General features: G+C 34.3%; 1 protein-coding gene across 2 annotated transcripts in view; it reads left to right on the top strand.

The window, feature by feature from the left end:
* GRB2 (growth factor receptor bound protein 2) overlaps nt 1-2,440 on the top strand; it is an 83,674-nt gene extending 81,234 nt beyond the window's left edge. For both annotated transcript variants that reach the window (XM_074265141.1, XM_074265140.1), the window contains one exon: nt 1,869-2,440. In XM_074265141.1, coding sequence (XP_074121242.1) covers nt 1,869-2,054 — 186 coding nt within the window. In that variant the 3' untranslated portion in view covers nt 2,055-2,440. The remainder of the gene's footprint in view (nt 1-1,868) is intronic.
* The last annotated feature ends 12,596 nt before the right edge of the window (nt 2,441-15,036 follow it).

Here is a 15,036-nt window from a genome sequence, read left to right as displayed (position 1 = left end):
AGTTACATGGTTCATAAAAGATAAAATGGAAGAGCCATTCCCTAGCCTATGAAAGGGTATGAATGGGTAGTTTTCAGAGGAAGAAATCAAAGCTATCAATGATCATATTTTTTTTTTTTAATGTTCCTAAATCACTAATAACTAGAGAAGTTTTTGAAACAACTTTGAGGTACTACTTCATCAGATTGGCTAAGATGACCAAAAAAAAAAAAAAAAAAAAAAAAAAAAGACATGCTGAAAGGGTTATGGGAAAATAAATATAATAATGCATTGTTGGTAGAACTGTGAACTAGTCCAACTATTCTAGAGAACAATTTGGAATCGTGCCCAAAGGGCTGTAAAACTATTTATACCCTTTGTCCCAGCAATACCACTACTAGGTTATATCACAAGAAGATAAAAGGAAAAGAAAAAGGACTCATGTGTACAAAAAATAATTATATCAGTTCTTTTTATGGTGGCAAAGAATTAAAAACTGATGAGTTAGGGAATAGCTGAATGAGGTATATTATTTTGCTGTAAGAAATGATGAGCAGGATGGTTTTAGAAAAATTTGGAAAGACTTAAGTGATGCAAAATGAAATGAGCAGAACCAGGGGGACAGTGTGGATAATAATCACCTTCAAGATTAATTTATTTAATCAATATACTGATCCATCTCAGTTCCAAAGAATTCATGATGAAATTTGCTTTCTATCTCTAGAGAGAGAAGTGATACATTCAGAGTATAGATTGATGCATATTTTTTTCCCTTTCTCTTTTTCTTTTTTTCTTTCTTGTTTTCTTGTTGGTTAGACATTGCTAATGCAGAAATGTATTTACACGACTATAGATATTTATAATGGGTTTTCTTTTTCTTGCTTTCTCAGTAGGGGAGAGAGAGGAAGGCAAAGAATTTGGAACTGAAAATTTAAAAAAATAATAATAATATAGTTGCTAATTTCAGAATTAGGAGGCTCTTGCTCCATATACTACTTTTGACACATCCTGGAGTTTTGATCCTGAGCAACTCATTGAGTCTCTTAGTGACCCTTTATTTCTCAGAGTCTTAAATTGCAGAACAGTTGCTGATCTTCCTTGATAGTTACCTCTACAAGTGGAGCTACAGATCTAGTCTCTTCTTTCCCCCTACTACAAGCACACAAGAAAAGAGCTAAGATAATGCTTTTGAGGGATAGTAGGGAAAAGACATTAACTTCCTTTAGTGCCCTAACTTTTCATTCTTGCTTAGGCTTATTATTGTAGTAATGGTATACTATTCATTCTTATCACTATTATCTGTTTTTCTGTCAGTCCTGGAATATATAAGAGCTTGTAGCTGTTGTAAATTATAAAAAGTAGTAAAATAGCTTCAAAATCTTTAGTATAATAAGTAATGACTCAACTGCTATTCTTGCAGAGACTAGATTTTGCTGTTCTCAGCATATAAGCCACCTCATGTTATTTATTGATTCTTTAAAAAGATGGCATATGAAACAGTTGTGGGAGATAAGGTTGAACTACTGAGGATTGAACTACTTACTTAGGCAATCATTTGGACAATATTAAATAAGAAGTTTTGTTGTATATAATACAATGAGGTTTGGTTAGAGTGTTACTATCATTGCTATGAAATTATGTTAGGGCAACATTATATAGAATATAACTAGCCTTAGATGATGCTGGTGACCTGTTATCAGTAGAGCATTTATTTGAACTATTTATCTCAAGTGATATAATAGGCTGCACCTAGTCATTTATTATACACTTTAGGCTATTTTTCCCCATGTCACACATTTGAAAGATAATAGACCATGACTATTTGTGACATAAATTTTAAATCAACAGTTTAGCAAGGTAACAACCTAATTCTTTTTTTTCCTTTTCAGCAACCAACATATGTCCAAGCCCTCTTTGACTTTGACCCCCAAGAAGATGGAGAGCTGGGCTTCCGTCGGGGAGATTTCATACAGGTCCTTGATAACTCAGATCCCAATTGGTGGAAAGGAGCCTGCCATGGGCAGACCGGCATGTTTCCACGTAACTACGTCACCCCAGTGAACCGGAACATCTAAGAATCAATAAGAAATTATTTAAGGAAACATGAAAATTTTAAAACATACACACATACAAAAGTAAAATCCACATGCTGCATCTAACAGCAGCCAATGAGGGAGCGCTGAGCATCTGGCCATAACACCTTAGTCACCATAAGGTGACCCTCTCTCACTCTGGATGGAACTTTGGTGAGGGAGGGGTGGAAAAGGGAGTTGGATATAAAATGCCAAAACTTACCTTTAAATTAAGAAAAGATCATTTTTATTACAGATTTTCACAGGTGTTCCTATTTCCCTTTCTTTATCCCTTTTTCCCCCATTCTTTCTCTTCTGTCCATCAGTGCATGACATTAAATGACACACCTAATCTTAACTGATGCAGATAATAAAAGATAAGAAACCAAGTGGACTGGTATTTTCTCTATGCAAAATGTCTGTTTTAGATAAATAAGAACTTGAAAGAAAATACTTTATTGTCTTTTTCTTACAAAAAGAGAGAGGACTCCTGAAATGTTCAAATTCAGATCTTTTTGCTCTGAGAAAGTATTTGTGGTTTGGGGTAAACCTTGTATTTGTCAGTTTGAAAACAAAATAGAGTGAATGGAAGATATTTTGCCAATATATGGGCCATCTTGCAGAATTCTAAATAGCAGAAGCTTGGGTTTTGTGTTTTTTTTTTTTTTTTCTTAGCCATGTTCTTTTCTAAATGGTGTGTTGTTGAACATTTTTTTATAGTGCCTTTTCCATTATTTTCAGGGGTTTTTGTTTTGTTTTGGTAATTTTTAAGTTAAAAACAGTCCAGAATTTTTCAGCCAATTTGTCTTCTCTTCTATATATAACTATATTTGTCAGGGAGGGAGACAGGAAGTCAAAACAGGGAGAAATTATAAGTTCTTATTTGTCTCTTTGAAGCCAGAAATCTTTAAGAATTACGCTTTAAAATTGGTGAGCAAGTACATATTTCCAGAGGTAATATATCCAGGACTTAAGAAATGCTGCCAACAGCAGTGCAGTGTATATAAGCTAAACACCCCATGGAAAAAGAGAAGAGTTGTAGCCCTTCCAACATTTGATTCAATCTGGCAAAAAGCTGAAGGTTCACTCTTGACTGATGGGAGACAATAATTCTCACATATATCTCCCTATGGCCAGAAAGTGTCCATCTACAAGAAAACCAAAAGAGAAAAATAGTTGAACTTTAAACTATCATTCTTGAATCTTTAAAAAAATAATCCTGTATTCCTACACTGGTGTAGGAATGTAACTATTTATATTGTCTTGCTCTTAAAAATGGGGATATCTGCTTGGAACTGTGTGTGTGTGTGTGTGTGTGTGTGTGTGTGTGTGTCTGTCTGTCTGTCTGTCTGTCTGTCTGTCTGTCTGTCCTGACCTGCTTAAATGCTTCAAGAAGCAAGGGACTAGTATCTTCACTTCCTAGTTAACAGCAGGCTGTTTATGACTAGTCCATCCCACTCACCTCTTAATGCCCCTACAAAACTTCTGAAGCAGAAAAAAAGTATTTGGGAGGAAATAATTTTTAACTAAAGGGAGACTAGTTTAATAGCAATGTCCTTAGTGTCAGTCTTTGATTACTTTATTATTTTTCTAGCAACCATATTATTTTTAATGCCCATCCCCTTAAAATAAACAAGACCTTCATTTTTTTCTTGAGTGTCTTTTGGTTTTTTTTTTTTTTTTGAAACTTTCTTTGGGCACTTGTAGAGATGGATGCTGCCTTTTAATATTCTGATTCACCAAAAGGTAAGCAACTCTCCAATCTGAGCATTCCTTGTGTTCCTCCTCATGCTGTTTGGTTCTAGTTCTTCTTCCATCAGAAATGATAAAAGAAAACAATGGCATTCGACACCTGGACCATTTGATTGTTTATTTTGGAATTGGTGTATATCAAGAAGCCTTGCTGAACTGTTTTGTGTATATATATATTAAAAAAAAGAAAAAGAAATCAGTGTTTAAATAAAAAGACCTATGTACTTAATCCTTTAACTCTGCAACAGCATTTGGTAGGTAGTAATTAACTGTGAATAATAAACATACAATGTATTCTTCACTTTGTATCTGTATTTATTTCTATTTGCCCTTAAATTTAAATACCGTGTTTTAAAAGGCTTGACAGTCAGAACTCCTTTCTAGCTTATTTTCTAACTTGATATGTGATCTTTATAAGTCATTTTTTTTAATCACTGCATATCTGATCCTGGAAGAGTCTGCCAGAATGGAAGGATGAAAGCTCCTTGAGGACAAATTTTGTATCCTGTTCTTTAGAATAGTCCGAATGAGTGAAAGGCAAGATGATCTTTGTAAGTAAAGCAGCTTCAAGATTGTAAAATGTAAAATTTTTAAAAATATATTTGCAATAGGTTGCTTTGAGAATTAGAACAGGCAAAAGCCTGTTGACAGCACAGCCTGAAGTCCTATAGACCCCTGTTCCTCTATTATGAATTACAAGGGACTAGAATTTCAGTTCATCTCCTACTAGTGCTTCTCTGTAATATCCCTAATCAGTCAGCCTGAAAAATTCCAAGGAACACCTGACAGCTACTCCCAATTTTGGAGGGCTCTAATTTTGGAAAGTTCTTCCTTTCAACCTAAATGTGCCTCTGCAACCTCCCCTCTAAGATTAGCTAAAGCATATCTAATTTCTTTTGGACATGAAACCTCAAGTGTTTAAAGCCAGTTTTCATCCTTTCTGCCTAAGTCTTCTAGCTAAATTATCTCTGTATCTTCTACAAATTGTATGAAATGTTAAGTCTAGAAGTAAGCTGAGCTAAGCTTAGAATCATAGAATCTAAACTGCCCCAGAGGTCATTTATGTCAGTGCTTGCCTGGGAGACATACCCCACCATAATCTGATAAATCTTGAACATGTCTTTAAGAACTCTGAGCACGCTTCTTGATCCCTTCTGGTGAGAGAAGATCCCTCACTAAAGGATATTCAAAATCAAAGACTTCTAATTGATCCCCTGTTTGCTTCTCCCTGACCTAATGACAGAATATTGTTTGAAAGAAGATTGACACCTAGCAACAAGAGCCACTCATTTGGAAGACCTTAAAGGGAGGAATAACATGTCCCGTTCTTCTGAATATGTGATTTGAGTCTCTCGAACTTTCTGTGAAAGAATTCCTCTTCCCACTCCCAATGCCTAGGCAGCTATGGCGGCAACTCACAAATGGCGTTGAGAGGATATGCTTGTCTAGTTGAATCTGAGACTACATTTTAAAACCTTATCTGCTCTTTTTTTTTTTAAAACTTTGTTTCTTTTCCTGAGCATGACACAATGGTCCTCAGACAGGTGTTTACAACTACCTACCTCACTGACTGAAGGTTTGGAATAATGGAGAGGGTTGGATGATTGACAGTAAGAAGTTTTCCTTGCATCTTTAACATGTTTCAAAGGAGGAGATGGCTACCAGCAAAAAGATGAACCTAATCCTTGAAGTATATTTGGACAATGCAGAGCAGAAGTGAAAATGAAATGGCTGTTGAGCAATGCCATAAAATGTTTCATGTTTTTATGTTTGAGTATTAATCTTTCAGAACAGAATACTAAACGGGTTTCCAATTATTTTTTATAAGTCTTAACTATATTTCAAACATTTTTGTGTGGAAGAAATAGTTGTCCTAAACTTCAAATACTGAATATCTTTCAATAAAGGACCCCCAGGATTCCTTTTCAGATAACTCTTAAGCATGAGAGCTCCTGGATTGGGGATTTAAGGAACCAGTGACAATCAGGTAAAAAGAGGTTGGCACCTCTTTTTATTTTTTTAATTAAAGCTTTTTATTTTCAAAACATATGGATAATTTTTCAACATTAACCCTTGCAAAACTTTATGTTCCAATTTCCCCCTCCTTTCTCCCACACCCTCTAAATTTGGCAAGCAATCCAATATGTTAAACATGGGTGCCTCTTTTTAGAGGTCAACTCCCCTAGGACTGAACCCAGTTTATATGAGTCCAGAGCTAGGGTTCTGTCATAAGGACAGACCACCTCAATCCTTTGGATCTGTAGGCTAATGAAATAAAAATCTTTCTCTCAAAAACTTAGATTTATTGTTCTGAGTTCAGTCCCCTGAGGTCACACAGAATAAATGTAATCGTACTTTTCCACATGAGAATGTCTTTAAGATATTTCTGTTCAACTTCTCAATACAGCTCTTTCCAAAACAGCCAAAGCTAAAGTCTCTTTATTTCCTTACTATAAATTGTTTACCTACAGGAAATTCAAACTGTGTATATTTTAAAGCTTACAAATGGGAACTGAGAAAAAACTGATCAGTTTTTATCAGTTTTTCTTGTTTCCTTAAGTCTCAAGTCTCCAAGCTCCTGTGTAGAGTTTATTTTACTCTACCACTTCTTAGGAATAGCATGAGGGAACTAGGCTCACATAACAAATGAGAAACTATATGAAAGTACCTAGGGAGACCCGAGTCTTAATAACATAATTATCAATATAGTGACATAATGTAATGTAATTCTTATTCTGCCACAGACATTCACACTTTTCTCCTGTTAGTTATTTTGTCCTATATCTGTTACTTTCAATTTAAATCTTTTATTTCCTTACTATAAACTGTTTACCTACAGGGAAGTCAAACTGTGTGTATTTTAAAGCTTACAAATGGGAACTGATTTTAAAAAAAAAAAAAAATCCAGAAAATGCATTCCTTATTCTAGGGAGACAAAATTACTTAGCAGGAACTAATGTGAGGATTTAGAACTGTTTAGACAAAGTAGTACTGGACCATACAATCCTAGCTTAAGAACGTGGGCTTCTAATAGGTCTAGAAATAAGTTATGAACCAGTTAAAATTGCAGGTTAAAGAGCATCCAGAGCAGAATTTATTGTTTCAAGTAAACTCAGAATAATCAGCATGGTAATCAAATAGATATAGTTAAAAGCAATAAGTACATTATATTATTTTTAAAGGAACTATGCAAATGAAAATACCAATAAGACTTTGGGGACACCCATTGTGTATGTATGTGTGTGTAATATCTAAGAATTTTAAAGGAAAAAAATCGAATATGTGAGATATAACAAAACTATAATAGGTAGGGACTTCAAGTTACCTTTTTCAGACCTAGATAAATCTATAAATTACCTAATAAATAAAAAGTTATAAGTCTAAATTTCTGGTGATTATTAAGTGGAAATAAAAAGGTGAATACATGTTTCAGCTGTGTATGAAATCTTTACATCTCAAACAGATGCAGACAAGGAGAAATATCAAATGTATCCTTTATTGACAATACAAAAATCATTACCAATAAAAGGTCTTTAACGAAAGTATTCAACCATATGGAGAATAAATAATTGTAAAAAAGAAAAAAAAATTGATGGGTCAATAGAAAATTCCATCAAAGAAAACTATTATATACTAAAACTTAAGGGATTTAGCCAAACAGCCTAGGCAGAAATTTGAATCTCTCAACACTTTCATCAACAAGAGAGAGGACAGATCAATTTAAACATTAAAGAAAAAACCCTTCAGATCCAAAAATCCCAACTGAGCACAAAAACAATTTTGTTAAAAAAAAAAATTATAAATTAAAAGCAAAAACATTTACTTGATTGATAGGTAAAACAGCTAGATAGTAGAGTGCTGGGCTTTAAATCGGGAAGATAATGGTGTCACAAAGATTTGGATGTGATTTACTACAAACAACAAACTATTAGCTACTCTGGGTTTTTTTAAAGGACAAAAACCAAGTTACCAGGATCATAAATCTAAAAGAATTATTGGCAAATGAAAGGGAAATAAAAATAATTAATAGAAACTTTTATTTACTATATTGTTACATCAAATTATTATGCCATATCAAAAAATAGGTGATAATTTTTTCCTTATAACAATATTTCCTTACAATCATGTCATTTTGTTCAGCCATTCTCCAATTGATTAGGATCCCATTTTAGATTCTACTTTCCATTTTTAGTTTCTTAGTTCAAGATCAAAAAGTTTTTTTCTTGCTACTATTACATTCAGCATTATCCTCCCATATACCCTCTCAACCCCACTTGTTAACCTTGTTAAGTTTAACATTTTTTCTTATAAAAATTAGTTTATGAAAAAGATATATTCTATGTGTCTTATGATAAAAATTGTATATACTATAAATCTTTATATCATGCTATTTTGTTGGAGGGGGATTTCTCAAAAGTATAACTTGTCTGTTTTTTTCTTAGCTTCTGTTTTCTTCTCTCAGTTCAAAAAAAAGTTTCAATGTTCCACTAGTTTTGGCATCACTTTTTTAATAACCATTCTCACCTCACGTCCCACCCTCAGAAAAATTAAAGGAAAAATATTTCATTATAACAAATATGCATAGTCAAGCAAAATTAATCCACACAGTGGCCATTCCAAAAATAAATATCTTAATTCTATTATCCCTATTATCCCAGGAAGCAGCTAACACACTTAATCATAGGTATTCTGATGGGTCACTTCATTGATCTAAATGCTACACAAAAACATAGAAAGTTTGGATTAGAAATATCAAACTCAACAGAGAAATAAGTGAGGATCAGGGTAGGGTGGTTAAGATGGAGGATAATATATGGAAAAGAATAGTAAACAGAAGACTATCTTTTTGGTTTTTGGGGGGGAAAAGAAAACTAAAGAACAAGTATCTAAGGAAGTATCAGTCAAATGAGGAATGGCTGAACAAATGAAGACAGATTAATGTGATGGAATATTATTGTGCTTAAAAATTTTTTTAAAAGGAAGGACTGCCCAAAATTCTGGGTAGTATGAATTAATACCAAATGAAGTAAATAGAACTAAAAGTACAGTTTTTTACAAAGATACTTAACATTGTCAAGTAAAACAGCCTTAAAGATGTAGTCAAGAAGGCAGAATAGCAGTAAGCAGTACAGTAAACTTCCCCTCATAAATCCTCCCAAAAAAAGTCACAAGTTATTTTTCCAGCCCAGGTCACTATATAGAGACAGATGTTTGGACACTAGGCACGATGTCTGACAAAAATTACCACATATGGAATACTCCAGCACCCACTGAAAACTGCAAAAGAAAGTCCTAAATCCATATCAAAGTAGCCCCAGAACCATACCCAGATATCTCAATAAGGACTGGTGTCAACTGGCAGCCTTATTGTCTTGTGCCCAGTTCTGGATTACAGATTCAGGGTAAATGGAACATGCATCTGGGGTAGCTCTATCACAAACTTAGGTGAGGAACTTCCAGAGCTCATGAAAAATGCTTTAAGTTCTTTATTAAGTTAAAGGTATTATTACATACCCTGTTAGATTGTTCTCAGTTTTGCAATGTTACTTAGTTGTTTTGCCTTTTGGAATATGGTATTGTAAAATCTCTTTATGTATAACAAAAACTGCCAGCTCTTGTGTGATCTTGACTGTTTTTTGTGTATGATTGTGTATAAGGAACTGTGTCTCTTAGTATTTATGCTGCTTTTTGAATATTTGTAGTATTTTTTCTTTGAAATAGGAACTCTGGATTTATTTATTTATTTGTTGAAGCAATTGGGATTAAGTGACATGCCTAAATTCACACATCTTTTGTTTAATTTTGTTTAATTTCTTTTAAGTAACCTGTAGTCTTTTTGGAAAATCCATCTTTTCCTTTGAGATACAATTTACAGTTATTAAAATTACTTGCTCCTTATTTGGGGAATTTTTAGATCTATAATAATTTTTTGTAAAAATGTGCTTTAGTTCCCAAATGAGAATTTTGTGGGCTCAGCCTCACCCACCTACTTAAGTGGTTTGCTCTGCTTGGTCTCTTCTTGATTTCCCTAGATTCCTATCCTGACCTCCACCTCCCTGAATTATACCCCACTGAATCTTCAGTTTTTTTAATATTAAAATTTCAGGAACCTTTATGGCATCTCAGGACAAAGTGCTATGGATCTCAGATCCTGAGTTGTCTCAAAGTCCCTTCCTCGAGCCTTCTGAACACTGAGATTCTAGACTTTCTGTATCTTTCTTTATGGGTTTTCCACTTCTCTAAATAGAACTATGTGTAAACTATGTGTGTCACTGATCATATTGGTAGGCTTTAGCTTGTTTGCCTGTGCTAGCTTCCTATTGCCTGTCAATAGTTATGTGAAAACTAGGCAGTCTATCTTGGTTTAGAATTGGCCAAGATTCCTCCACATCTTTTTATGAAATCAACTATGTAATGGAGAAGTTTTTCCAATAAATGAGGGATAAAGCAAGGATTTCAAAAAGAAGTGACGAGATTTCTATGAACTAATATACAATGAAGTGGGCAGAACCTGGAAGATGATTTAAATGACTACAATTTTGTAAAAAACAAAAACAAAACAAAACAAACAAAAAAAAAAACCAGTACTTAAATATGTAAGGTGTGTTGCATGCAGTGATCTATCACAATTTCACAGAACTAGAAATGAAACAATCCTACCTCTTGACAGTGTACCAGAGGTAAAGAAAGAAAAATCCATTTTAGGACATAATTACTACATGGATTTGTTTTTTGAGAAGATGTAGAAAAATGAAGAGGATAATGATAGAATAAGAGTATTAAAAATATCAAGTATTTTTTTTTCAAGTATAGAGAAACTAGTTGTGGAGATAGTAGTCTCTGCTTCTGGGGTGACAAAAACTGGTGAATCACTTGGGTTCTGGAATTCTAAACTGCAACAGGGCTAATTCCAGTCAGGTCTGACACCTCGTCTTAATATCAAATAGTACAATAAAGTCTACTTGATCATAATTGTTCCACTTAAAATGAAACCAGGATAAATTCAAGCATACCCGAATCTATTTTGCAAATGACATCATATAAAATGCTCAAGTAATAATTTCAATTATTGTATTATTACAAAGGCCTTTTATTTTAAGCACCTCATATTGTTCAAAGTTATGGTGATTCAGTATCCCATTGTTTCAAATCTTGCTTATCAATCAGTGTTGGGAGAGGCCCTGATGGAGAAGGAGATACCAAGTTTGCAGCTTTTTGTTTTACCTGATCTTTGTGATGCACCATACAGCTTCCCAGTTATGGGTAAATTCAACCTAAATTATCAAGTTCTCATTGGGTCCACTACATTTAGGAGCTTATAACTGAAACTGCTTCTTTGAGGAAAGAAAAACTATTATTCGTTGCATTAAGCTTAAAATTCTTACACAGATTTCTGTTTCTATGTTATATGCCAATTACTATACTAGTTAATTGGAGATAGAACAATTGAAATAACTGATGATGATTGATTGTTCCCCAAGAACTTATGACATATTCCTTCTTTCATGTATATAATGCTACAAACAGATACACATACACAAATATTGATCGGTTTTGATTAAATGTTTTTCTTTATTACAGGGAGGAGTTCAATATGGTATGAAGAGCAGGAAACTAAATCTCAAGATGACTTTGATGTCAAAACAGAAGGCATCCATAAAACTAATATTAAAAAAAATAATAAGTGATACAGGTGTGGACTGCATGTGAGTTGGTAGATTTCACCATCTATTGATTGAAGTAGCAGTAGCCTACACTAGCTCACAAGCTGTCTCTTATGAATTGTAGGCAACTAGGTGGCACAAAGCAGAGTACTAGACTTGAAGTCAGGAAGGGAGTTCATACGTAATACTTATATTCCCCTGGGCAAATTACTTGATTTTTCTTAAATTCAGTTTTGAGGATCAAATGAAATAGTATATATATAAAGAGTTTTGCAAATCTTAAAGCACTATAATATTAACAAAGCAGAGAATGTAACATATAATTTGGCCACCAGATGGTGATGTACCTTCAACCTAAGTGATTTTGGAGTATGTACCAAACAATATTCCCAGGATGCATATGCAAGCTTTCTATCTTTGCAAGGTCATGTGGTTTCAAATTTATTGGCAAGAAAGGATTCTCTATTGATAGGATTCAGGATTCTAGGTTAGAGTTTGACATAAATATTGTTTGTGTTCATAAATATTGTATCTGTTGCTTGGAGGAGAGAGTATTCCTGTACCTGGGAAATTGCAGAGCTTAGTCTTGGCTCTCTGTGTTTATATTATTCAAGCAATCAACTTTGTAGCCACAGTTTTGTTTTGTTTTTAACATGGTGCCTTTACCCCGATGAGTGGAGCTGAGAGATTGTGGGTCCTGAACTGCAACAGTAATCATAAGAAAGAAGCCAAAAAGTCATCGCCCCAGGTTCTAGACATTCTCTGATTCCACATTTCAAAAGCCATAACCCATGAGCCCCCATCTGTGTGTCAGCCTTGTCTCTAGTCAGAGGGCTAACAAACTCAAAAGAATTCACTAAAATATCAAAACAAAATATCTTCCCTCATAAATCTGGGACACACTCTGCCACAAATACATACAATATTAATAGGAAGAATGGATACACAGTTCACAAGTATGAAGACATTCACATATTGGCCAAGTGTAATTTAAACGTTTAGAATCAGATTTCCCCTGATGTCTTTTAGTGACTTTTTTTTTTTTTTTTTTTTTTTTTTTTTTTTTGTATTATAGCTTTTTATTTACAAGATATGGGAAATTTTTCAGCATTAACCCTTACAAAACCACCTGTTCCAACTTTTCCCCTCCTTCCCCCCCATCCCCTCCCCCAGATAGCACATAGATCAATACATGTTAAATATGTTAAAGTTTATGTTAAACACAATATATGTATACATATCCATACAGTTATTTTGCTGCACAAGAAAAATTGGACTTAGAAATAAGGTAAAAATAACCTGAAGAGGAAATTAAAAATGCAAGAAGACAAAAACAGAAGGAATGGAAATGCTATGTTGTGGTTCACACTAATTTCCCACAGTTCTTTCCCTGGGTGTAGCTGGTTCTCTTCATTATTGAACAAATGGAACTGATTTGGTTCATCTCATTATTGAAGAGAGTCATGTCCATCAGAATTGATCATCATATAGTATTGTTGTTGAAGTGTATAATGATCTCCTGGTTCTGCTCATTTCACTCCTCAGTATCAGTTCATATAAGTCTCTCCAAGCCTTTCTGAAATCATCCTGCTGGTCATTTCTTATGGTGACTTCTTAATCACAATTCTTTCAAAGCATAGCATCTCTGCTGTGAATTATTTGACTGAGTCCATTTTAAGCTACTTTTCAAATAGGCATGTGACTCTGATTTATAGTTGTGGTCTCCACCATTTGTAGCGTCAGAATTATTTGTAGTCTATTGACTATTGACTTAATAGTCAGTAAACATCTTTTAAGTGCCTTCTACTTCGAAGGCACTGTACTAAGCACTGGGGATGTAAATACATTTAAGAAAAAGGAATCTCGGCTGTCAAGGAACTTCAGAGACAAAACACTAAGGAAAATTGTGGAGCAAGAGCTAAATAGGGCGTGGCCAATTTAAAAAAAATGCAAAACAGTGAATAGGGAGAAGTGAAGAAAATCCAAAATGAGTACATTGAGGTGGGAAATGCGAGCTGACTTTGAGGACTATCAGCTGGAATCTTGTCTTAAGATACTCTTATGTTTTTGGAAAGAGAGTTCACAGTCGAAGACCAGCAAATTTTTGGTCATAGTTTCACCATCATTAGTTTTGGGCACAGTTAAAATTTTTGCCTAGGGTATTAACATGTACAGTTTTGCTGAGTAGGTGATTCTTGGTTGTAATCCTAGCTTCATTGCTCCCCAGAATATCATATTCCAAGCCCTCTGATCCTTGAATGTAAAAGCTGCTAAATTTTGTCTTATCCTAACTATGACTCCACTATACTTGAATTGTTTTTTTCTGGCTGCTTGCAGTATTTTCTTCTTGACCTGAAAGTTCCAGAATTTGGCTATAATATTCCTGGGAGTTTTCATCTTTTTCACCTTTCTACGTTACCCTCTGATTCTAGAATATCAGGATAGTTTTTCTTGATTAATTTCTTGAAAGATGATATCTAGGCTCTTTTTCTCATCATGGCTTTCAGGTAGGCCAATAATTTTTAACGTATTTCTCCTGAATCTATTTTCCAGGTCAGTTGTTTTTCAAATTAGATAGTTCACATTGGGGTTTTTTTTTCTTTTATTATTTCTTGATTTTTCATGAAATTCATTAGCTTCCATTTGCTCAATTCTAATTTTCCAGGAATTGTTTTCCTTAGCTTTTGTACCTCCTTTCCCATTTGACCAATTTTGCTTTTTAGGGCATTTTCCTCATTAGCTTTTTGTACTTCCTTTTGCCTTTCCCCTTCTCTAATTCATTGTTATGAGCAGACTTTTAACACTACTTTGTCACCACAATAAAGAAACCACTAATGAAGTACAATTCATGGCAATGAATAATAATGAATTCCAACTTTGAGATTGACTAATTAGGGGGCAGCTAGGTGGCACAGTGGATAGAGTATCAGCCTTGAAGCCAGGAGGACCTGAGTTCAAATATGGCCTCAGACACATACCTCCTATCTGTGTGACCCTGGGCAAGTCACTTAACCCCAATTGCCTCAGAAAGAAAAAAAAAAAAAAAAAAGAGATTGACTAATTAGGATTGTAGGAAAGGAATAGGAAAAGGCAGCTGATACAAATGAGCTTTGCTTACTTCCCTTTTTAGGGGGAGAATTTATTTCCCACTGGAGTTCATCAGAGAAGAGAAAAATTAATTTGTTTGAAGTTGCCTTTATAAAGAAGTGGGATGAGAAGGGATGGATGGAGGAAATAAGAAGCATTTCAGACAGAAAAAAAAACAGACACAGAGATGGGAGTGAACATGTTTGTGTGGTCTGTGGAGGAGAGTACAACACGGATAGAATAGATTCAGATTTGTCCTTTTCTGGTCACAATGAGAGTGCAAATACACCCCTGAACAGAACTGTCCATCCCAGCATTTTTCATTCCAGTCCACATAACAGAACAATGGTTTATCCCAACAATATTAGGGAGTTGAAAAGCCTGAAAAACCCTTTAGGCTTTGTTAGACATATCTACATAACAAAGGCAAGACTGTGGGCTAAACTGGGAGAAAGAAAATAGCTTTGTCCCTGGCCTTAGGT

The sequence above is a fragment of the Sminthopsis crassicaudata genome, chromosome 4, assembly GCF_048593235.1.
Source record: "Sminthopsis crassicaudata isolate SCR6 chromosome 4, ASM4859323v1, whole genome shotgun sequence".
NCBI classification, from domain to species: Eukaryota; Metazoa; Chordata; class Mammalia; order Dasyuromorphia; family Dasyuridae; genus Sminthopsis; species Sminthopsis crassicaudata.
Note: the sequence above shows the minus strand (reverse complement) of the source record. Positions and strands in the feature narration are given on the sequence as shown.